The 23938-nt window shown below is 35.5% G+C and overlaps 1 protein-coding gene across 3 annotated transcripts in view; it reads right to left on the bottom strand.

The window, feature by feature from the left end:
- Window positions 1–23938, bottom strand: part of DYNC2H1 (dynein cytoplasmic 2 heavy chain 1) — a 320982-nt gene that overhangs the window by 28431 nt on the left and 268613 nt on the right. For all 3 annotated transcript variants that reach the window (XM_045204038.2, XM_053924343.1, XM_053924344.1), the window contains one exon: window positions 14500–14589. In XM_045204038.2, coding sequence (XP_045059973.2) covers window positions 14500–14589 — 90 coding nt within the window. The remainder of the gene's footprint in view (window positions 1–14499; window positions 14590–23938) is intronic.

Genomic DNA, 23938 nt, shown 5'->3' with positions numbered 1-23938 from the left:
TCTGCTTACCCTGGCCTGGGTAGCTCAGTTGGTGAGAGTGTTGCCCCAATATACTAAGGTTGAGGGTTCCATCCCTGGTTATGGGCACATACAAGAATCAAACCAATGAATGCATAAGTAAGTAGAACATAAATAGATACTTCCTGTTTCCTTCTCTCTCCTCTCTCTCTCAAATCAATAAATAAAAAATAATTAAAAAGAAAAATCTGTCTGGAGTTCAAGAGAAAAAGGTTGAGTTGAAACAGTTTCCTGGAGTTCTAATCATTTTGACTATATGATCTTTAAAAAACAATTTCTAGCTTCACATACTCCATTAATAAGGTAACCTTGCCTACCAATTTTAGAGAACTGTTTTAAAACATGTATTGAGTACACTGCAGTTAAGATTCTATCCACTAATGTTTGGCTATCCATTTACATTGACTTTAATTCTTTACATCTCCCAATTTTGATGTGTTGTGGTTTGACATTTATTTAGCTAAATTCATTTCTAATTTTCTGTTATATCTTCTTTGACCCATGAGTTATTTAAAGGTAGGTATTTAATTTCCGAATATTTGAAGGTTTTCTACAAATCTGTTATTAATTTCTACCTTAATTTTATTTTTGTCGGAGAGCATACTTTGTGTGGATTAAATTCACTTAGATTATTCCAGACTAGTCTGATCTATGTGTACACCTATCTTGGTAAAATTCTGTGTGTACTTGAAAAGAATGTGTATTCTGCTGTTATTGGTTAGAATGGTCTATAAATATCTGTTAAATTAGTTAATAATATTGTTCAAGGATTCTATATCCTTACTTATTTTCTGTCTACTTATTCTGTCAATTATTGAGAGAGGTATGTTGAAATCTCCAAATTTGTGGATTTATCTATTCTCCTCACAGAAGTATCAATTTTTATGTTTTTGCACTTGAAACTGCTATTAGATATGTAAAAGTTTAGTTTGTGTTCTCTTGATGACTTGATCACTTTATCATTATAAAATAACCCTCATTATCCCTCATTATAGTCTTTACTTTGAAAACTATTTGCTTGCTATTAATATAGCTGCACAAGCTTTGCTTCAGTTAGTGCTACATGGTATATCTTTATTCATCATTCTACGTTTAAAGTGCAGTGCCTTGATGCCTAATGCCATCACCATTAATTTCATTTTATCCAATCTGACAATTTTTACCTTTCAGTTGGTTGCTTTGAAAATTGTCAATTTCTGAAAATTGATGATTTATTTTAATATTATTCAGGGAAAAATGAGCTTATAAATTGCCATATCTTGCTCAGGACGATTTTAGAGCTTAGGCTGACCAAAATCAAATTCAAAGAGTAAAATTATGGCTTTAATAGTAATTGTTATCTCATCAGTAACATAACATAATTACATAATAATTGTAACATGTACTTCCCTAACAGGAGAAACCGATGTCCTTATAATAACATACAGGACTCTCATTGCCTGCCCCTGCCCCAATTCCAACCTCCCTCCCCCAAATCATAACATTCTAACCTTTGACTTCTCTGACCACCTTTCTGAAAAAAACTCTCTGCCTCAGGGTACTTGCTATTCCCTCAGCTTGAAACTTTCTGTAGCCGGTGCAATTTCCTTACCTTCTTCAAATCTGTTCAAATATCACCACATCGAAGATGTCTTCCCTAATTCTACCATTTCAACACAACAGATTTTCTATGTGTTTTACCTTTATATGTAAAACTCTGCATGCTACTAATGGGAATGAAGAAAGAAAAAGAGAATCTAAGGTCAAGTTGGTCAAGTTAATTCAAAAGCTCCCCCTACCCGCCATGGAATTGGTTAAAGTTTTCATAAAGTAAAGACTTTACTGATGTTGCTTTTCTGTCAGTGTTTCAAAGCAAATCATCTAAAAAATCTAAAATTTCATTTTCCCATTTTCATATTTTCAGGCAATTTATCTCAATCAACTTTGAAAGGAAGAGGCTGTGTTGGCTTTTGAGTCTTCAGTATTATATGCTTATAAATACATTCTGATGTTCGTGGTCACTCTCATCCCCATCAAATCTAGAGACATGCTGAAAGCTGCCTAAACCACAAGAAATCTCTCTTTGCCCTACCATTTTTCAGTGTGGATCCAGATCCCCAGCAGGCTGGCTAAGATTTCTTAATCACTGACATTTCTCTTCCTAAGGCACAGAAATAATATTTGGAAATGGCACCTTGTTTTTGTGGTAATGTGACCTTTATTAATTTTTAAACTCCTTATGAAGATGCTAACCATTCTGTAGAAGGTGAATGACAGGACTAGTGAGTAGATCTGCAGCCATAGTAAAGTAGGTGGTATTTTCTTGTAAGATATCTTTTTAGAAACAATATTAACTAGACTAGGAAATTTCTCCACACACTGATTTATAAATAGAACTTGACATTGTTAAATGGTATTGTAGAAAAATATATACACAACCTGAACACCCACATTTATTTCAGTGGAAAAAACTACAGATAATATAGTAATCTCTTGCCTTTGCTTACTATTTCTTTAAACATAATATCTTAATTTTTCCATACAATGTTAATATTTTCTTCCTGTTTTTTAAAAAATATGTTTCTTGATTTTAGAGAGAAAGGGAGGGAAAGAAGGAAAGAAATATTGATGTGAGAAACATCGAATGGTTGCCTCCCATATGCGCCCTGACCTGGGATTGAGCTGCAGTCTAGGTATGTGCCCTGACTAGGGGCCGAACCAGCAAGTTTTTGGTGTATGGGATGATGCTCCCTGACCGAGTCACATGGGCAAGGGCTATTTTCTTTCTGTTGTAACCCTTGGCATAGTGAGGGTACCTGCCTCCATGGGGTTGAACAAGAACACTTTTGAAGGATTTTCAAACTATTTGCAATTTATTGTTAGGCATTCTTTATAAGTGCTTCTGGTATTTTAAAAGACTAAGGTATATTACCAATTATTTATTAGGCAAATTGCAAATAATATAAAAAAAGAAAAACAAAAATTTCCAGTATTTTGGGTCCCACTTCAAAGGTTATTAATATCTAAATTGTCAAAAGTAATATCTGGCAAAAATATTTGTCAAAAATATTTTTAAAAAACCCTCCCAAACAAACAAAAACACAACCCAAATCTTTAACAAAATAAGGAAAGAACAAAGCAAAAAATGTCACTCAAATTTGTGAGCTATCCAAAATAAACAAAACAGCAGTAGTAAACCTAGGTACTTATGAAATTGAAAGCTTGTTACATAATTCTCATTGCTTTAAATAAAAAGCAGCTAAGATAAACTTTTTAAGAAGAACAAATTATGACCATGTGGTTTAGTAATGAATACAGATTCCGGGACAAATGAACACCTAATATGAATTTGGTAAGAGCATGACAGATACCTAGAAGACTCACCTCTTCTAACTCTATAGTCGACTAGTTTAATTTTTAAAATGCGAACCGCTCTCTAACTGGGTTCTGTTAATTGGGTCCCTCACGTTGCATAGAGGACTAAAGCAGCAGCAACAACAACAAACACCAAACCTCAAGCTGTACAAAGGACCTGAGGAAAACTTTGGCCTCTAGAACTGTCCTGATTAAAATGATTTTTGCTAGCTTGTTTACAATGTTAACTTAATACATGGACTTGATCGATTAGGAACAAACAAAATATACATTTATCTTATCTTTAGAACAGAAAACCTTTACTTCTCTTCTACCCTCAATATATACAGCTACTAGAATACTAGAAAATCTAGCTAAACAGAATATTTTTTAATTTGAAAAAAGCTAAAAACCATAAATCTGAGTTTCTAGGCTTAATGTTCAACACAAGGAAGTGTTATTTTTCAATAGAATCCTGTGATTTTCTTTCATGATCTTATAGAGAAAACTTTGGAGAACAAAATTTGATTATCTTTGTTGTTTTATTGACTTTTCCCTCTGACTTTTCCAAAGACATGAATGAGTTAAGTTGCATGGGTTAAACCCAAACAGGGTTCATGAAGAACCTGAACATGGCAAATCTTGTGAGAAACAACAAGATTATTAGTAATGCCTTTTGCATAGTACTTAATTTTTAGTGTGGCAAGCCAGAAATCTAGAGAGGCTACCCTATTTCCAGGTCCCTTCCTAATGATAAGTTATAATTTATGATTAGTCCAAGTTCCTATTCAAGGCCAATCCTTCCCATATGTACAGGGACCTATTTTTAATTCTTACCAAGAATTTCACTCCTAAAATTAATTCCTTTTTTTCTTGCATTGTTAATTTTTTATCTTTATTGGATACAGAATGGTGAAATATTTCCCATATTAAAATCAAGCACAAGCAAAAGTAAAGAAAGTGTTCTTCCTTGGTCCATCACCCCACCAGTAACCATCGTATATTTATCTGTGAAACCTCCTAACAAAATTCCTTTAAAAACTGTCTATGGTCTAATGGTATTTGACACAGTTGATGACTCTGACCTTTCAAAACACTTTCTTTTCTTGGCTTCTTGATCACCATCATCTCCAAGTGTTTTATCTGTCTTCCTGACTAGTATTACTTGGTCTTCATTACTGACTCCTCATCCTTACCTGGATTTCTTAGTACTGGAGTGTATCAGGGCCCACTAGTTGGTCAGTCCTATGATTTTAAAGAGCACCTTTATTTTTATGCTGATGAATCCCAACTTTAAATCTCTTACTCCAACCTCTATCCTTCACCTACTTCTCTGACATTTTCACTTTAATGTCTAAAAGGTATCTAAGCTTAACAGGTTCAAATCAGAACTCTTAATTTGTAAAACCATCTCCCCCTTCCCTAAGAACCCTGTTCTATCACCAGTATCCTTCAACTCAGTGAAAAACTCAACCAATTGCTTGGGCCAAAACCTTGAAATCATTCTTCCCATCTCTCTCCCATGCTTCATGGCCAAATCCCCAGGTCTAACATCAAAACTTAACATCTCTTCACGGCCACATTCACCACTCTAATCCGTAACACCATCAAAACCTCAGTTGCATTAGCTTGCTCCCATTTTTCTTTCCTACAGTCTGTTCTTCACACACCAAGAGAATAACCTTTTAATCCCCTAATCTCAACCATCCACTGACTTCTCATCACTCAGACTAAACTGAAAGCCTCTTACCAAAGCCTCCATGAACCTATGTCAGGGACCCTGGTGACCCAGTTAGCCTCATTTCCAGTAGCACTGCTCTTTATGTACATGTTCTAGCCTCTCTGGCTTCCTTTTTATTCCTTAAGTAAGAAAGTACATTCCTTCCTCAAAGATTTTGCATGTGCTTGTCTCTCTGCCTAGATTTCCCCCCCTGAGATGTTCATGGTTTGCTTTCTTACTTCATTAAAGTTTCTGTTTAGATATCGCCCATTAAGAGTAGACTTAACCGGACCACTCATACTAAGGTGTTAACCTCTCCAATCCACTCACTTTCTAGCTACTTTAATCTATATTTTTCTTTATAGTATCTTGATGTTTACTAGAAATAAAATTCATTTAACTTAAGTATTTGACCAAGATCAAATACTTCACTTTCTTGTAGGCCCAATAAATAAGGACCTACTTTAAAATGTTCTGACAGCCTAGAAATGAAATATATATATATATATATATATATATATATATATATATATATGAGCACAAATGTTACTACCCTATTTAATAAGTGTAACAAAGTTCTTAATGTCAACAAGGCATGCCATTTAGATTTATTTTAAATATTAGATTATTTAGTATCATATTTACATGGTCATTTTATATGCCACATACAGTGAAAATAACCCCTTTTATGCTTACAGGTTAAATTACTTTAGGCTAAAATTTGGTATATATTCATTATTGCAAGAGTGAAATTTAAAAAACAATGATTGTAAAAACTGTTAATTTTATGTAAAAAATTAAGAACTTAATTTTTCTTAAGAACTCAGACTTCAACAATAGAAAAATATGGATAATAGTACAAATATTAAGAGAATGCAATAAGTAGATAAGTGTTAGGAATACTGTTAGAAGCATTTTAGTTAAGGAATAGTAATAAAAATTGAACTAATACAAACACTAATATACTTATTATAAGTATAATAATACACTTATTAATATACTTATTATTATATACTGGCTATGCTGAAATCCAGATCTTTGTAAAATTGCTTGGCATACTTTGACAAAACTAAATAAAATTATTTTTAAGAGCAAAATTCAGTTGTAGGTTATTTAATTCTATACAACAGTAAATACTTCAAAGGTTCGTCCTAGTTGGGTACACTGGCTACCTTGTGAGGAGGAAACAACAATGAAATACGTCCAAATGAGTATCTCTGCCATCTCAAAGTTTCTCAAGGAGAAAACACCCCCCAATATCATCTACAAAAGTACCCAGTATAAATCATCTTCAATCCAGATATAAAAATTAAAAAAAAGGAATTAGGTAGATCGAATATTTATTTTCTCACAAAATTTCACACCAAAAGACATTAAAAAGAATACTTACTTAGGAACAATTTTTAAATTGAGGTCTTGCATCCATGAAGGTTTAAAAAAAAGCTTGACAAAATCATTGATATAGATTACAAATCATTTTCAGGCTATGAAATACAAGGAATTTTGAGATTTCTTTAACCTGTGGATCTTATGTTCAAGAATCTTCCTAGCAAACATATTACTGAAATATATTTTCTAAACTATTTTACTATATACAAAAAATATTATTGGTGGTATCATCAATTAGCCTATCTCAAAATTATGTGCAATAGACAATTAGATAAGCATATTCACCACAAAATCCTTTTAAACTGACAACATGTAACTTAATAGTAAAACCTATCACCTTTTTTCTTGCTTGTGAAGTTTTCCAGTTTGCAAATAGCTATCAACAAAGTGAATTTGATAGAAGATATATTATAGAATGGAAAATCAGTATTCAATTATCATTGACAATGGAACGAATTTTGCAAAGGCTATGATTGATTTGGGAATTAAAAGTACACAATGTTTTATTTATACCTTTCCACTATATTTTCAGAAATATTAACAGTATTTGATAGGACAGACTCATTGACTATAATAGCAGAAAAACTGTCAATCACTATTATTGTTGTTCTTTAGCCAAAGATAAAACTGTATGACATAAAAGAAATTTTGCAATTGTCTTATTATATACTAATAAACTGTGTTCAAATAAGATGTAATAGAAGCTTTTAACTGGTAAAAGTGGCTGCATGAACCAAGGAAAGCCTATTGAAAGCAATTGAAGCACTATTCTGAAATAAGGGCAACAACATAGCAGGGATTACTAACAGAATCTCTCCTTACTTGCAGGGAAAGTGGTTTGTTGCTAGAATCTGCTCATTCTTTAAGAAACCAAATTTGTCATAAGAGTTTAAGTATTCTCTGCATGTTCTCTGCTGTAGAGATCTTCTTATTATGCTACTCCAGGAAGATGATGAAATTAGTATGCATGTGATGAAAGCTGAGATGCAGATAAAAATTCCGGGAAAGTTTTGCTATGTTAAAAGCCAATTATGTTGCTATACTGTCACATTTCTAGAACCAAGATTTATCTTCTGCCAGCAGTACCAACAGCATGGTTTATGGGATTGCTTCTATCACACTACATATCATCATAGACCACACGCAGACTACTGGTTAGTATTCTAAATGTGCAAGATAGTTAGTTGACCACAGGCAGAATTTATCAGCTGACAGTGTTGAGAAATTACTGTCTCTGTACAAAATTTGACTCCTAAAATTTTATAATACTACTGCTGCATTTTACTAGATAGAATTTCAGATATATACCATAAGTTTATTTTATGATGATGGTAATCCAGTTTAAAGTGTGGCTGTATATTCATCTTAAATCTCAGGTTTTGAGCCAAGATGTATTTTTCTATGCAATTCCAATATTAACATATTTGTTTATATTTCTATCACCTTCACTAACTGTAGAGTTTATGTTGTCAAGAATTTCTTGTTTTGTTTTCTGCTGTGAATTTCCAGCACTTAGAGAGGTGGATAGCACATCATAAAAGCTCAATAAATATTCACTGAATGAAGAAATTAATGAATGCATATAAATAAAAAATATCTACAAGGTAGCTATTCTAGCTGAGTATAGTATATAAAAATAGGGATGCTGGAGGCCTTAGACCAGATACAGACTACTTTTACAATTTTATCTATGTAAGTATTCTTATAAATGATATTACTGAGTACCTACTGTGTGTAAAATACTGTGAGAGTTAACTAGGATGAGTTAGGATATACATTTCCCTTTTTCAGGAATGTAAAGAACTGAAGAATCTTCAAAAATAGAGTAAGACAGCTCAGAAAATGTTTAAAAAATAAACATCACAATTTTAATAAGAGTACTTTTAAAGTTTGGAATCAAGACAAAATAAAACAGTTTTAAATGTTAGACTGTAGAGGAGGGTAAAAACAAGAATCTTCACTGGACAGATTTAGAGAGAAGCTAAAATCTCAAATATATCATGGGTACTATAGAATACATCTTGGGAGCTAAATCATGATGATTGGGAAACATGAAAAAGATATATGTCCGTTTGCTCAAGAATAACCCTAAGATTGACTGAATCATTCATTTATTCAACAGAAATTTATTGAAAAGCCTACTTGTACAAGCCACCATTCTACATTTTTGGATAGAAGAGTGAATAAGCAAAAACTTCTGCCCTCATGAAGCTTCCATTTTAGTGGGGGAATACAGAGAAAATAAGTAAATAACTCTATTTATTGTTTCAATTTCCCCAGACTTCAAGGTCCCTAGTGGCTGATATAAACAATAAGATTCCTTCATAAGAAGGAAAGGTGACAGGATTTGGTAGTATGTAAATGTATCAGTCACTGACTGGCTTGAGTTATACCACAAAAAAAAAATGAGGGGAGTTTAAGAAGTTATTAAAATTTTATTTTATTTTATTTTATCTATTTTTTAAAATCTCATGTTTTTTTAGAACTTTATGGCTTACTTTAAAAAAAAAAGATTTTATTTATTTTTAGAGAGAGGGAAGGAAAGGAGAAAGAGAGGGAGAGAAACATCAACGTGTGGTTGCCTCTCAAGCTCCGCCTATTGGGGACCTGGCCCGCAACCCAGGCATGTGCCCTGACTGTGAATCGAACCAGCCACCCTTTGGTTCCCAGGCTGGCACTCAATCCACTGAGCTACACTAGCCAGGGCAAAAGTCATTATACATTTTAAAATGAAAGACATGGATCCTAAGCAGAAGCTCAGTCCTAAGAAATGAGCATGTGAAAGCTTGCCATTGGCACATGGCACTCCAAGTCTGGTAAGCAGAAGTACAATGGGGAGATATCCAGGAGTCCATTACAAGTGTCTGGAATAGTGGGTCTGTTTAGCATATTCAAATCTAACTGTGTACTGGAGATGAAGGTCTGTGAATCCTAACTAAGGAGTCAGTTCATGAGTTAGGCTGGAATAAAAGTTGCAGGTGCAGAGTTAAGGGGTCCAACTGTGAGAAGCTGGGAATACGAAGACAGAGAACACAATGGCAAATGCTGGCACCATAAGATTTATAAACTGGATACAGAACATGCTGGGATGTAAAATGATCAACACAGAAGAATCGGAGTATATGGGGGAGATGGGGTATTGGGACTTATTCTGCAGCCCAACAGAAAAATAAGAGTGTGGAAATCAGGAACCAAAGAAACTCTCATAGGATGTTATTTCTAAAGAAAAAGGAGAAGAATCTGAAGCTAGGAAAATAATTCTAGGTTCCCAAAGAAAACACCTATCTAGTCCATTTACTTGTTCATTCATTAGTTCCTTTATTTATTCAGTGGACAACATACTAGGTATAGGAAATACAGTGGAATTAAAAAAAAAATCCTTGCTCTAAAGATCTTACAGAGTGGAGACCAGGGAATGAATACCAGGTTCTGCAAGACACCCTTTGGCTGAGATTCCCTGAGCGCCTAAGGGTTTCCTGGCTTTCTTTAAATTACCAGCATTCAGAGGAGAGTCCTAAACCTTATACTGCCTTTGACTCTATCCATATTGGAAAACGATCCCTCTCAAACTTAACCTGATTTCCCTCATTCATGTCCTGCAATGGTGCCCTTTTCACCTTTGGATCAAATATAATTCCTTAATATAGTGTCATGACTTCGCCTTTCCTGCCCCTTCAGCTTAATCTCTCAATACCTGTCTTTCTCACACTCTATGCTGCTTTTAGTTACTTGAAAGCACAAGGCTTATTCTTAACGCTGGCCCTCCTCTTGTCTGGCACATTCTTGCCTCTCCTCTTCACTTGGTCTATTCCTCCCAAGTTCTCCACTTCAACATCACTTCCCTGTTCCCATGCAGGTTAGGTACTCGGGCTATTTGCTCTCATTACACTGCACTCCCATTTCACTCTTACTGTTGTCGTTCAGTTGTCTACCTCTTCTGATAAATTGTACGGATAGCGTCCTGGGCTACAGTGTAAGTCTATTTCACTCATCATCCTACATTCAGCAACCAGAGCATAGTGTTTAGCACCAAGATAGGAACTACATATATTTGCTAACCACCGCATCTCCAGTGCTTTACTGAGAGCCTAGCATAAAGTAGCTGTTTACAGTATTTTTGACTCAATAAGTAAATAAGTAATGCCACCCTCAACCCCAGTTAGTGTCACCTTGCTCCTACAGAACCCCAGTACTGAACAGGCACTGTGCATGACACTCAGGGCAGCTTGTTCTGGTTCCCCACGTGTTATGCCCTAAAATGAAAGGCTCTGGGATTACAACTAATTTCAACTTCACCTGAGGACATGTTTATTGATTTTGGAGAGAGAAGGGTGGGGAGAGAGAGAGAGAGAGAGACAGAGAAGTATCGATGTGAGAGAAAAACATTGATTGGTTGTCTCCCTATGTACCCTGACCACAGGTATGGGCCCTGACTAGGAATCAAACCTGCAGTCTTTTGGTGTATGAGATGGTGCTCCAAAGAAATGAGCTGTCTGGCCAGGACTTAAAAAAAAAAAAACAAAAAAAAAACTATTTTATTTAATTTATGTTTTTTGGGGGGAGGGTTAAACTATGGCTGGAGCAGGGCTCAAGCAGCTCTGTGCTTCTTTGGATTCAGTCTGATTATACTTTCATAAGAAAGCAAAAGCTGCCGTTTTCCTTTGCAAACAGGACTTCCAATTCTACGTGCCTACCCTTCCCTTCCCTCATCCCTTTCTTCCACACCTGTGTAGCTACATTGCTCTTCTAAACTTCATAAGCTGCTCTGGGTTTGTATCTATGACATAGAGAAAGCGTATGTGAAAACAAAGCTCCTAACAGACCTTGCAATAGATGGAAAATGATTCCCAAATATTAAAGGTTACCTTAGGGGGGGTGGATATCTTTGTGCATCTATAACTGAAAAAAATATTAAGGCAGGAAATAAAACAAAAAAGTGGTGATAGAAATAATGAATATTACATAACCCCTGGTTGGAAGGGATACAAGATAAGCTATGATTAAGCCTGAAAGTTATTTGAGGGTTAGGAGGTGTGTCAGCATTCAATTAAGGCTAAATGGCTATAAAACTTTTAAGAAAATTACATAGTAGAAAAGTTTTCAGTTTTGATGACCAGTATTTGATGCACTCAGTATAAATAATTATGCCAGAAAAATGTGACAATTTATGTAAAAATTTTAAAATATTAACTTCAGTATCAACAATACATCATTATATGCACACAGCATACTGTTTATTTATACATATAGTGTAATATAAGATACCATTGCAACAAATAGTTTCTGCCTTTTATAAAAATAATCAAAAGCAAACAACACTGACAAATATATGAAGTGCTAAATTATCACAGCCATGCAATTATAATATACCAAGACCTTCAGAGCATTTCTGTATTCTTCTAAGAACACTGATGGACTATTTGTCCTTCCTCTCTGCCTTCTCCATCTTTCTTCCCCTTCTCCCCTCCATTCTTTTGGCTTTTACTGATAGATTATGTCTAGGCATATGCATAACAGATAGATTATTAAATCAGAATGCCTGGTTCTTCTCTACCTGCTAATTTTAACCTCATTTTCATAGCCAGTAATTTTTCCTCCAATAATCAACAACCTAAAGCTTGATATTTTTGGAAGCCTAACAAACATTCAGATGAGACCTGGTCCCTTTAAAGTAGTGCCATTTGTAGGCTGCCAGGATAGAGTATGAAGAGAGGAAAAGATGTGTTGGGAACCGCCCTGCCTGGTTTCAGAGGCTGTAACCCCTCATGGTTAAGGCTGAGTCAGAGTTGGGACCATAAGCCACTAAGGAGACAAAGCTTATCTCCCTGGCAGAAGTGCCACCTCTGCCCACTTTACCTCGCTTGGCCCTGAGCTTGGCCAGTTAGCCAATGACGGGTAAGAATCCTCAAGGGAGGATCAACCTAAGACAGGCTCTGGTCACCAGGGATAAGCTCGCAGGGAAGGACTCGGGGGGCTGTGGCAAAAGGGGGTGATGGACCCTCGCCCCTCAGCTTTGACATAGCCTGAGTCCTCATTCTGTCTGCAAGAAGTCTCCTAATCTCTTGGCTGCTTTACTTCCCTGTCTGACTTGAGCCTGAAGCGATAACAGAGGGTGGTACAGTCCGGTGCTGGGAAAGGGCGGATTCCCTCGGGAATCAGGCCTAAGGAAAATACTACATTCCTGTGAAGCCTACTTAATCTGTACCCTCAGCTTAAAAGATAAGGATCCAGACTTGAGATGAGTCTGGCGCTTAAAGTGTTATGGCCCTCTAGCTGATTGGCTGTAGCTCAGACTAAGCCCTGGAAGTTCTCTGTACATCCTGTATTGTTTAACCCTTACTGGCTGACAATGATTGATGAGCTTTATCTGCATTCCTATGCCAATGAACCTAATAAAAGCCCATGGAGAAAAAGGATCAAAGCCCTTCTCCCTTGAGAGATTGGCCACCTTTCCTCCCCAAGCAGATCCTGTCTTGGTAGTCTTTTTCTTCACCTGTGGCGGAACCGGGGGGGTGGGGGGGGGCCTGCATTAAAGACCCCCGACAAAGATGTAAATACAGAAGAACAACAACCCATCTCCTGGAGGAAGTGTCTAAAGAGATGAGAGCAGAGGAAATCAAGGTCTAAGGATAAGCCTTCAACAGCAGAAAGTCAACAACTTTCGTATTAGAGCAAAAATGAGGAGGGTGGGTTCATGAAAATGGCTGGTGGGAAAGAAGGGTAGGGATTTGCAAGTGGTCATGTTTCATAGCTTGCATTTTCTCTGTGAAGAAAAGGTGGTCTGCTAAGAAAAAGGGGAAGCGGTGACAGAATGGAGGTCTTCACAAAAGTAACGAAGCTTTGAAACAGTCGCTGCGGAACACAGTGGCAGTGCTCAGGGAGCCTCCAGTCCGAACGCTCTACATCTGAGCCTTCACCGGCAGAGCTTGTGTATGGACAGAGACTATCCAAGTTGAGTGGTTTTTCAGGAAGATAAAACATGAAGGAAAAATCAATTAGCATACTGAAGATGCTGGACAGAGAATGCTTCAAGTTATGAGCCATGGATTCCATGCTGGATTGGGCAGGATCAGGAAAGAAGGTAACAGACTGGGAGAACACTGAGGAGGAAGAGTCTGGAAAGTCTGAATGAGCGAGCAATTAAGAGGGAAATATAGTTGTGGTAAGAAGGATATGTCCATTTTAGGGATTCAGAGATGTAGGTAATGAGTGATGACAAGGTTACAGATGTTGACATGATTGTGCACTACTAACGCAAGCATGGATGAAGACTGCTGTATCTAGAAGGACACCAATCAAGTCCCCCATATGACGTCAGAAGTTGATGTGGTAAAGAAGGTTGGTTGTGGAGCAGGTGCAACAGCAGAGAAGACAGACGGCAGTGCAACGTCACAGGAAAAGGGATGCACTGCATCCATCAGCTATCCCGCACCATTGCACATATGCATGTATGCACAGCCCATGGACACAGGCAACAATGTGTGCAGGCTGGGGGGAGGGCAGGAGCTGGGGGGAGGGGAATGTAGAGGATAAAATAGGGCACATCTGTAAGAGGGTCAACAATAAAATAAATAAAATATAATAAAATCACTCTTTTCTCCTCTATGTCATTCCTTATTCTATTCAGTTTTCCTGCACTTACCTAATTGTATCACTCTGAAAAACACTTGATCAATTTGAAAAAAATAAATAAATTTAAAAAGCAGCATTCTATGGGGGGAGCTAATGGGGGGCAGTGCAAGCCATAAAGCAAATTAGTCAGAGCTATGAATCAGTTTCAGTTACTGTATAATCCATCTATATTGTAGACTTTTCTCTAAATTCTCAAAAATTATAAAAAGATACACTAAGCAGAAAAACATAATTAAAAAAGTTCTATAGAAAATAAGATGACAAAACGAGAGATAAACAAATGGTGCTTTATGTACAAAATCATGATAGTCTCACTAGTTGCTAGCAAAAAGGCTATCTTGATATGCATGTGTAGAATATAATAATCCTACAGTCAGACAATGCGATATTGAGTAATTTAGTCTTACCTGTATTGCGAGGGCACGAGACACAAGACCTCTGAGGTACTGTAAAGGATCCTCGGGGCCTTCCCACTTGCTCTGCCATATGAGAGGGCACTGCGATTTAAAAAGGGTCCAAATTAAGTTTATATATACCATATCACATATTTGCAATAGACAAGATATGGAAGCAACCTCAGTGTATACTGACAGATGGATAAGTAGAGAAACTGAGTATCATTCAGTCATAAAAAAGAAGAAAATCTTGTCATTTGCAACAACATGGATAGTTCTAGAAGGCATTATGCTAAATGAAAAATTCAGACATGGAACGACATATACCATATATGTGGTATGAACTTAGATGGGGAATCTAAAAAAGAAAACATACAAACAAACAAACAAAAAGCAGAAACAGACTCACAGATAGAGAATAAACTGATGGTTTCCAGAGGGGAGGAAGGTGGGCAGATGAATAAAAAAAGGTGTAGGTAAATAAGAGGTGCAAACTTCCAGTTATAAAATAAATAAGTCATGAAGATATAATGTACAGGACAGGAAATAGAGTAAAAGTATAATAAAGGTATAGTGACAGATGGTTACTAGATATATAGTGGTGATCACATCATAAGGTACATAAATGTTAAATCACTATGCTGTACACCTGAAACTAATATAATATTGTATGTCAACTGTATTTTAATAAAAAATAAAATTTTAAAGTGTTGAGATACCATTTTTGAGATTAGATTACAAAGTCCTGTCTTCATAACCTAGCTCACTCTCTTATCTCCCCCTTCCTCGCTCTAAATGAAAAAGTTACCAAGCGGGGAGCCACTCAGGAAGAGGCCCACGTAGTAAGGCACTGATGTGTTCAGTCAACAATCAGTGAGGGCCTGAGGCCTGCCAGCAGCCATCTCCTCTGTGCTCCTCAAAGATGCGACCATTGCAGCCCTGACTGACCCCTGATTGTAGACTTGAGGGAAACCATGAGACAGAACACCTACCTAAGCCTTGCCCAGCTTCTCAACCCACAGAAGTTGTCACATAATACATTTTTGTTGTTTTGTGCCACTAAGTTTTAGGGCAACTTATTATGCAGCAATAGGTAACTAAGAGAGTTACTGATATTAGTGGCAGGTATAATACATTAATTCAATAAATGGTTAAGTCCTTATTGTTCATCCATTCAGCAGTTATGAACTGAGTGCCTAAAATGTACTGGCATTATAAGATCCTTAATATCATAGAGCTTGTATTTTACTGGGGGATAAAGGAAAAAATATATTATTCATTAGAAGAAGAATATTACATAGTGTTAAATTCTATGTAGGGAATTACAATGTAATATGTGATACAATAAAAGTAATACAAGATTATAGTGATATGATAGAAGAGTATGGGGAATAAAAGAATAAATATAATCTTTACTCTGAATAGCAATAGAACAAAGGCAGAAAGGACCACTAGAGGAGATATACAGCTAAAATCCCTTGTGGTGCTTTAATAGTAGGTTATATTGGGTTGGCCAAAAAGTTCATTTGTTTTTTTTCTGTAAAATGGCTCCAGGAGCACTTAGTTTAATTTCTTTCAAAACAATTTTAGTAGATTGTATTGTGACAGCTGTTATATCAGTGTGTGTTTGAAAAACTTATCAAAATTGATACATTTTTGTGTAGCCATTTTAATATTGAATATAGAAGAAAATATGCAATGATTTCGGCATATGTTTTATTGTTTCAAGAAAGGTAAAAACACAGCTGAAGCGCAAAAACAAACAAACAAACAAACATTCATGCAGTGTACGGAGAAGGTGCTGTAACGGATTGAATGTGTCAAAAGTGGTTCGAGAAGTTTCCGCTGGAGTTGTCTTGCTGGATGATGCTCCACAGCTGGGCAGGCCAGCTGAAGTTGACAGCAATCAAATCAAGGCAACTAATTGAGAACAATAAGTGTTATACCACACAGAAGATGGCCGACATAGTCAAAATATCCAAATCAATAAAGTGATTGGTGAAAATGAAAAATGTTTCTTTTATGGAAAAAAACCATAAGGAGTTTTTTTTGGCCAACCCAGTATATCATATCTGGAGTTTCAATGGGAAAAATGATTTAATCACGGAAGTCTTAATAGGGAGGTAGCTGTTAAGCTTTGAAAGTTTATTGGATTTTGACAAAAATAGAAAAAACTGGGTGCTTCCTATGTGTGAGTAACTGTGCTAAGTGCTTAATATGCACCATCTCTTATGGTGCTTACAATAATCCTCAGAAGCAGGCAGTAGTATAGCTTCCACTTTATGGAGGAGAAAATGGAGACACAGAGAATAGCCTGCCCCAAAATCACCGAACAGGAAAATGGCAAGTCCAGGATGCGATCCCAGGCAACCTGGCTCTCGAGTGCATTTGTCAGCATCAATGCTGCCTTCAACGTATTTCACATTTTTATACTGCTCTACATATACTACACAATTTGAAATTAAACATAAGATGATATGTATTGAGAATTAAAATTATAATAATGGGGAAATTAAGGATTTAGAATAGATTTATTTAACTAAACAAACACTTTTTAAAAAGGTCAAAGGACGTGAACCAGGTCTAACACTAAATGTGACATATTTTTGCTATCCCATTCTGTTTTTGTGAGAGATATCACAGGAGCAGAACAGGATGTGAGCAGTTGTTCATTTGTTCATTCCCTCCTTGAAGTATCAATTAATTGATTATTCAGCAGGCATCTGTTCAATAGCTGCTATTTGGAAATCATTTGTTAGGTGCTGGGGATACAAAGTTATAGAACAATTCCTGTCCATAAAAGCTTGTGCTAGAGGGGGAGACAGAGAATAAAAGACACAGCTACAGACAAGGCAGTAAGTTCCCTGGTCACAACGAGAAGTGTTCTTTTGAAACAAAGGTGAGCCACACCAAATCCAAACCAAGTGTGAGGGCAAGAGTCAGGAAAGGCTTTCCGCTGGAGATCATGCTAGAGGTGAGTTTCAGAAGATAAAGAGCCTATAGTCATGTGAAGAAAGACATCAGGGAAAGGAAGGTGCATCAATAAAGTAAACATGGGGGAACTGGGCTGATGATTAAGGACCAGACCAGGAAGTGTCTGAATGTTCATCCTAAGGAGTTTAACCTGGAAAGCAATGCTAACATGAAATCAAGCTTTACCCAGCGAGGTGACACAATCGGACTGGGTTTTTAGAAAGATTACCCTAGTGAAATAGGCAGAGCAGGCACTGTGGGGATGCAACTGCAATCAGGGAAGTCTGGAAGCTACTTCGATACAGCGTGAATCAATGAGGACCTATGAGAAGGACAACAGCAGCTCACACTTCTGCAGCACTTGTGTGCGCAGGCTCCATTCTAAGCATTTACTTAGATCGACACAAGGACACTTCCCAACAACTCTCTGACACGGACCCCATTATCATCCCCATTACAAACATTTAGAAATGGAGGTAGGAAAGGTTAAGTTACTTTCAAAAGAAAATATTCCAGTACAATCTTGAAGGTTTAAATTCCATTACACAATCTTATTATGTTTATTACAGAAACTTTAAAAAGAGGGCTACTTTAGGAACTCTTCCCTTTTCCATTTAATAATGTATTTATTTATACTATAGTGTATAAATTATTAGTGTAACTATATATACTAATTATTCTACTGACAGACACCACTATCCCACTGTAAAATATAATGCACTATTCCTCAAATACGAGTGAAATCCCAGCAACCCACTATCGGCAGCCTGCTGAAGGTAAACCAACATCGGATTTCAGGTTTGTGAGTCACGGGTACTGCAGCGCCTGAAACAGGGAGACAGCGGGGTCACTGCTATTCATTTCAAATCCACTAGAAGATGTCCTGGGCTTAAAGTGTGTGGGTGGGGGGAGGGGAAAGGATTCAGTTAATAATATATTTTTAAAAAGAAGAAGGAAACACAGTGAGTTAATTTTAACGTCAATTTTACACAAAAAATTAACAATAGGTATAAGTTTGCAAATTATCACTAACTTCTACACTAGCCATAATATAAAACTTTATACAACGAATTAAATTAACCAACTCTATTTCAGAAACATATACATAAAAAGAGAATTATATTTCCAAAGAATAAAGATAGATTCAAAGTAAAACAATTTCACAGTAACAGAGGCCTTACTGTTTATACATAAAAGGAAGCACAACTCAGAAGATAGATGATAAGTGATAAAACTTAGAATAGATTCCAATTTAATCTTACTAAGGCCTTTGCTTAGCTCCAAAGCTTTCGATTTTCTTATTAGTACAGAGAAAAGATATATAAAACAGTACCAGAACAAAATAAAGACTTTCGAATCAAAGATATTTAATTAATTTATTCTATTCTTAGATATGAATCTAACTATAATTTTTTAATTTTGTGTCTTCCCTTCTTAAAGAAACTCTTATTTGTCTTCTCAGAACATGTAACTTTTAGTTTCAGTTAAAAATTATAAAATACTTGGTAAGAGGTTACACTAAGTTATAAAAAGGGAGAACGATGGAAGCGAACCAAGTGCTCATCAACAATGAGTGGATAAACAACATGTGGTATATGTCCATAAATGGAATATGATTCAGCATTTAAAAGGAAAGAAATACCAACACATGCATAATGTGGATGAACTTTGAGGACATTATGCTAATGATACAAGCCAGTCATGAAAAGGTAAATGATTCCACCTATACAAGGTACCCAGAGTAGTCAAGTCAAATTCACAGAGAGAGTATGGTAGTTGCTGAGGGCTGGATGGTGGTAGGATCCTGCTGAGGGACTGCTGTTTTCATGAGTTAAAGTTTCAGTTTTGCAAGACATTGACTGTATGACAGTGTGAATGTACCTAACGCTATTGAACACTACACTTAAAAATGTTTAAGCTGGTAAATTTTATGTGTATTTTGCCACAATTAAAAAATAGCTTTGGAAAATGTTTTAAAATTTAAATTTTATTTAAAATAAAGAAGGACCCCAAACTCATTAATTCCTAATTATATTATGACATTATCATCATCTATGTATTTCTGATTATTTATATATATTGTATCTATAAGGCTATTTATATATATTTTATCTATAAGGTGAGAGTACCATTTTCAGGGTGCTAACGGGCATCTCTTCCCAACTCCATTCAGTAATCCGGCACTGGTAATTTGCAATCAGTCATGGTAGGAATATTTACACCACAGGAATCGGCACATGCTACGTACAGATCAGGGCTTCTTTTTGGGAAAGAGCCAGTTAAATATTTGCCAGCACAACACTGGATTTACCCATATTGTTGCATAAATCAATGTTGATTTTTTTTAATTGCTGATTAACTTTCCATTTTATAGAGACTTCACAATTTCTTTACCATTTCATCTGTTGAAACTTTGGTTGTTTCCAGTTTTGATTATTAAATCTAAAGCTGCTATGAACATTCATAAATATTTGCATATGGTTTTACTTCTCTTGGGTAAACACCCATGAATTAGTGGGATCATATGCCACATGTATGTTTAACATTTTAAGAAAAAGCCAAGCTATCAGCAGTATGAGTTCCTGTTGTTCCTCCTGCTGTTACATGATACAATTTGTCATTTTAATTTGAGCCATTCTGGTGGGGATAGTGTTGTCTCATTGTGATTTTTAAAAATTTCCTTTTTATTGAGATATAATTCACATGACATAAAATTCACCCTTTTAAAGTGTACAATTTAGTAAATTTTAGTTGTTTCATAAGGATGTACAACCATAACCACTATCTAATTCCTGAAAATTTTCATCACCCTCTAAAAATACTCTGTATCCATGGAGTCACTTTTTTATTTCCTCATGAACAAAAGATCGCTTTCATTTATTTGAGTCTTCTTTAATTTCTTTCTTTTTAAAGATTTTATTTATTTATTTTTAGAGAGAGGGAAAGGGAGGGAGAAAGACAGTGAGAGAAACATGGATATGTGAAACATCAATCAGTTGACTCTCGCATGCCCCCATCCCGGGACCTGGCCCCCAACCCAGGCCTGTGCCCTGACTGGGAATCAAACCAGAGACCTCTTGGTTTGTGGGAGAACTCCCAGCCCAGTAAGCCACACCAGTCAGGGCTTCTTTAATTTCTTTCAATGCTGTTTTGCAGTTTTCAATATAAAAATCTTGATATTTTTTGTTAAATTTATTGTCATGTATTTATTCTTTTCTGTGATATTATACATAAATTATGTTTCTTAATTGCATTTTGGATACTATAAGTGCTTTAAAAACTAGCATTTATTGCTATTTTTATAGAAATACAACTGATTTCTATATATCGACATTCTAATTGCAATTTTAATTTTCACTTCCCTAATAACTAACTATACTGAGCATTTTTTTCATGTGCTTCTTTGCCATCATATATAATCTTGATTAAATGTCTATCCGAATCTTTTTTCCCTTTTTTAAATTGGGATATTGGTCTTCTCATTATTGACTTGTGATTTAATTAAACAGTTCTAGATACATGTTCCGTTGTTGGATATATGTATTGCAAATCTTTTCTCCTAACACGATGGCTTGTTTTTCATTTTCATAACTGTGTGATCAACTTGGGGATAATTTTTGTATATGTTTTGAGATTCGGGGGCAGACTAATTTTTGAGGGAAGTGGGGCTTGGCTATTCAATCGTACCAGTAGCACTTGTTAAAGAGATTTTCCTTTCTCCATGCAATTGCCTTAGTATATTTGGTGGAAATCAATTAGTCATATATCTGTAGGTCTATTTCAGGATTATTTATTGTGTTCCATTGAGATATTTATGTATCTTTATGCCAGTATCATACCACTTTGATTATAACATCTTCATAATGAAGAAGAGTAAGACCTTCCATTTTATTCTTCTTTTTAAAAAAATCATTTAGACTAAACTAGGCCCTTTGCAATTTTGTAAAAAAAAGGAAAACCATTAGAATCAAATTGCCAATCCCTACAAAAAAAATCCTGCAGAGGTTTTGATTGGGATTGTGTTGAATTTCTACATCAAGTTGTAAAGAAATGACATCTAAACCACATTGGGTCTCCTGATTCATGAATATATCTTTCAGTGCATCTTTCAACTTACTTAGGTCTTCCTTAATTCCACTAGTCATGCTTCGTAGTTTTCAGTCTGTAGAAAAGTTTTACACACCTTTTTCAATTTTATACCAAGACACGTCATCTTCCTGTTACTACGGCAAATAATGTTTTTAATTTCAACTTTCAATAGTTTGTTTCCAGGATACACATAATGTTTTATGTATTTACCTTGTATCCCATAACTTTACTAAATTTAAAAATTTCTTACTAGCTCTAGAGCTTTTCTGTAGATTCCTTAGGATTTTGTGGATGATCGTATCTTCTGCAATAAAGGTGGGTTTCTGTCTTCCTTTCCAATCTGTATGCCTTTTCTCTTTCTCAAGTTGTTCCACTTGCTAGACTTCAGTACAGGGCTGAATAGAAGTAGTGAGAGTGGACCTCGATGCCTTGTTCCTGATCTTAGTGGGAAAGCAGTTAGTGTGTTACTACTATGTTACCAGTAGCTCTTTCATGTGGGCCTTTTATCTGGTTGAGAAGTTTCCCTTCTAATCTTGATCTGATGAAAGTTTTTTATCATGACGGGGTATTGAATTTTGTCTAATGCCTTTTCTGTGTTTAGTGAAATAATAATATAATTTTTCTTTGTTAGCCCATTAAAATGGTAAAATAACATTGGTTATTTTTACTAACCCAAATTTGTATCTTAGGATAAATCCCAATTAGTCACAATGCAATATGCATCTTTATATTTTGTTGAATTCAATTTTCTAATATCTCAAGAAGTTTAGAATCCATGTTCATTAAAGAAACTGGTCTGTAGATTTATTGTGATGTTTTTGTTAAGTTTTATTACCTTCATAGAAAAAACAGAGAAGTATTTCTGCTTCCTCTACTCTCTGGAAGAGTTACATAGAGTTGGTGTTATTGCTTCCATTTTGTTAGAAGCTCTCTTTGTGGGTAGGTTTTTAATAACAAATCCAACTTCTTTAATAGATACAGGCTATATCTTATCTATTTTTAATAAGTTTTGGTATTCTGTTTCTTTCAAGGAATTTGCACATTTCATCTAAGTTGTTAATTTATAAGCATAAAGTTATTAATATATTATTTCCTTATTATCCTCTTAATGACTGTAGGGACTGTGTGATATTCTTTCTCTTCTGACTTCTCTGTTTCCTGATTTATCTTTTAGATTGATAAAACTTACATTTCTATCGTATGTCTTATATAGGCTCATTACGCATACCTCTGTGGTATTTTCATTTTATTTTTATTGGTTGCTTTAGGGTTTATAGTATACACACTTTAATTTATCACACTCTACCTTTAAGAAATATTATTAAAATTTCAAGTAATATTAATACAACTTCACATATTATATCAATAAAACTTCATGTATATCATGAAAGCCTTACAACTGTGAACTTCCAATTCCATTTGCTAATGAATAAAGATAGACAAGTAAAAGAATAAACTCTGGAATTAAAAGTCGTTGCTAAAAAGAGAAAGTATACTCACTTATCTTGGCACAATAACAGTATTAAGTTAGGGATACTGAAGGAGAATTCCCAGAGAATGGAGATTCCAGATATGCACAGGCCCCTACGTTCTTACATGCGTCAATAGGAACAGATGGTGAGAGCGGTAAATTCAACAAGGGCTACAAAAGCGCCCTATAACTGGTCAACTGTCATACAAAACACAAGCTGTTACTTTATTCTAATGGAAAAACACAAATTACTTAACATTAATAATTACCTTTTGGTAAAACGGTATGGGTATGACTTTCCTAATTACTCATTTGCAGGAAGGTAGATAATTTCTTAAAAGGGGGCCTTTAAAAAAAGGTGTGGCCCTCAACCATTTTATAAGAGCTAATCTTTTCTTTCCCTCAAAGATCTGAAGTTGAATGACAGAGGTCACAGATGTTGATAAAGTGTAGTTGAAGGGGATAGAAAGGTGATGTCCTTTTTGATGGGAATTCTGACTACAGATCAGTATTTGTCACACCTACCATACACTGAACCATTTCACAGACTTGATAAAACACAGACTGCAGGGTAACACGGTTTCTAATTCAATTGTATAGGGTGGGTCCTAAGAACTCATACTTTTACAAAGTCTCAAGGGATGCTGATGCTGTCGGTTTAGAGACTGTACTTTGAGAAACACTGCCACAGAGAGGGCCACAGCAGAGAAAGGAATGAAAGGTAATATCTCTCTAGCAGACATCTGAAATCTGAGATGTCCTGAAGTCATATAAGCTCTGTACATGTGTGTGTACATGTATTTTAAGAGAGTGCATCTCTTTCAATTTTCAAAGGTCTCAGTAATCCAAAAAAGGTTAATAACCAGCTGTTTGCAAAATAATTTTTTTAAAAAAATAGGCTTTATTATCAATTTTGCT

This window comes from Desmodus rotundus, chromosome 5 (genome assembly GCF_022682495.2).
Source record: "Desmodus rotundus isolate HL8 chromosome 5, HLdesRot8A.1, whole genome shotgun sequence".
NCBI classification, from domain to species: Eukaryota; Metazoa; Chordata; class Mammalia; order Chiroptera; family Phyllostomidae; genus Desmodus; species Desmodus rotundus.
The sequence above is the reverse complement of the archived record's forward strand: the minus strand, read 5'-3'. Positions and strand labels throughout refer to the sequence as shown.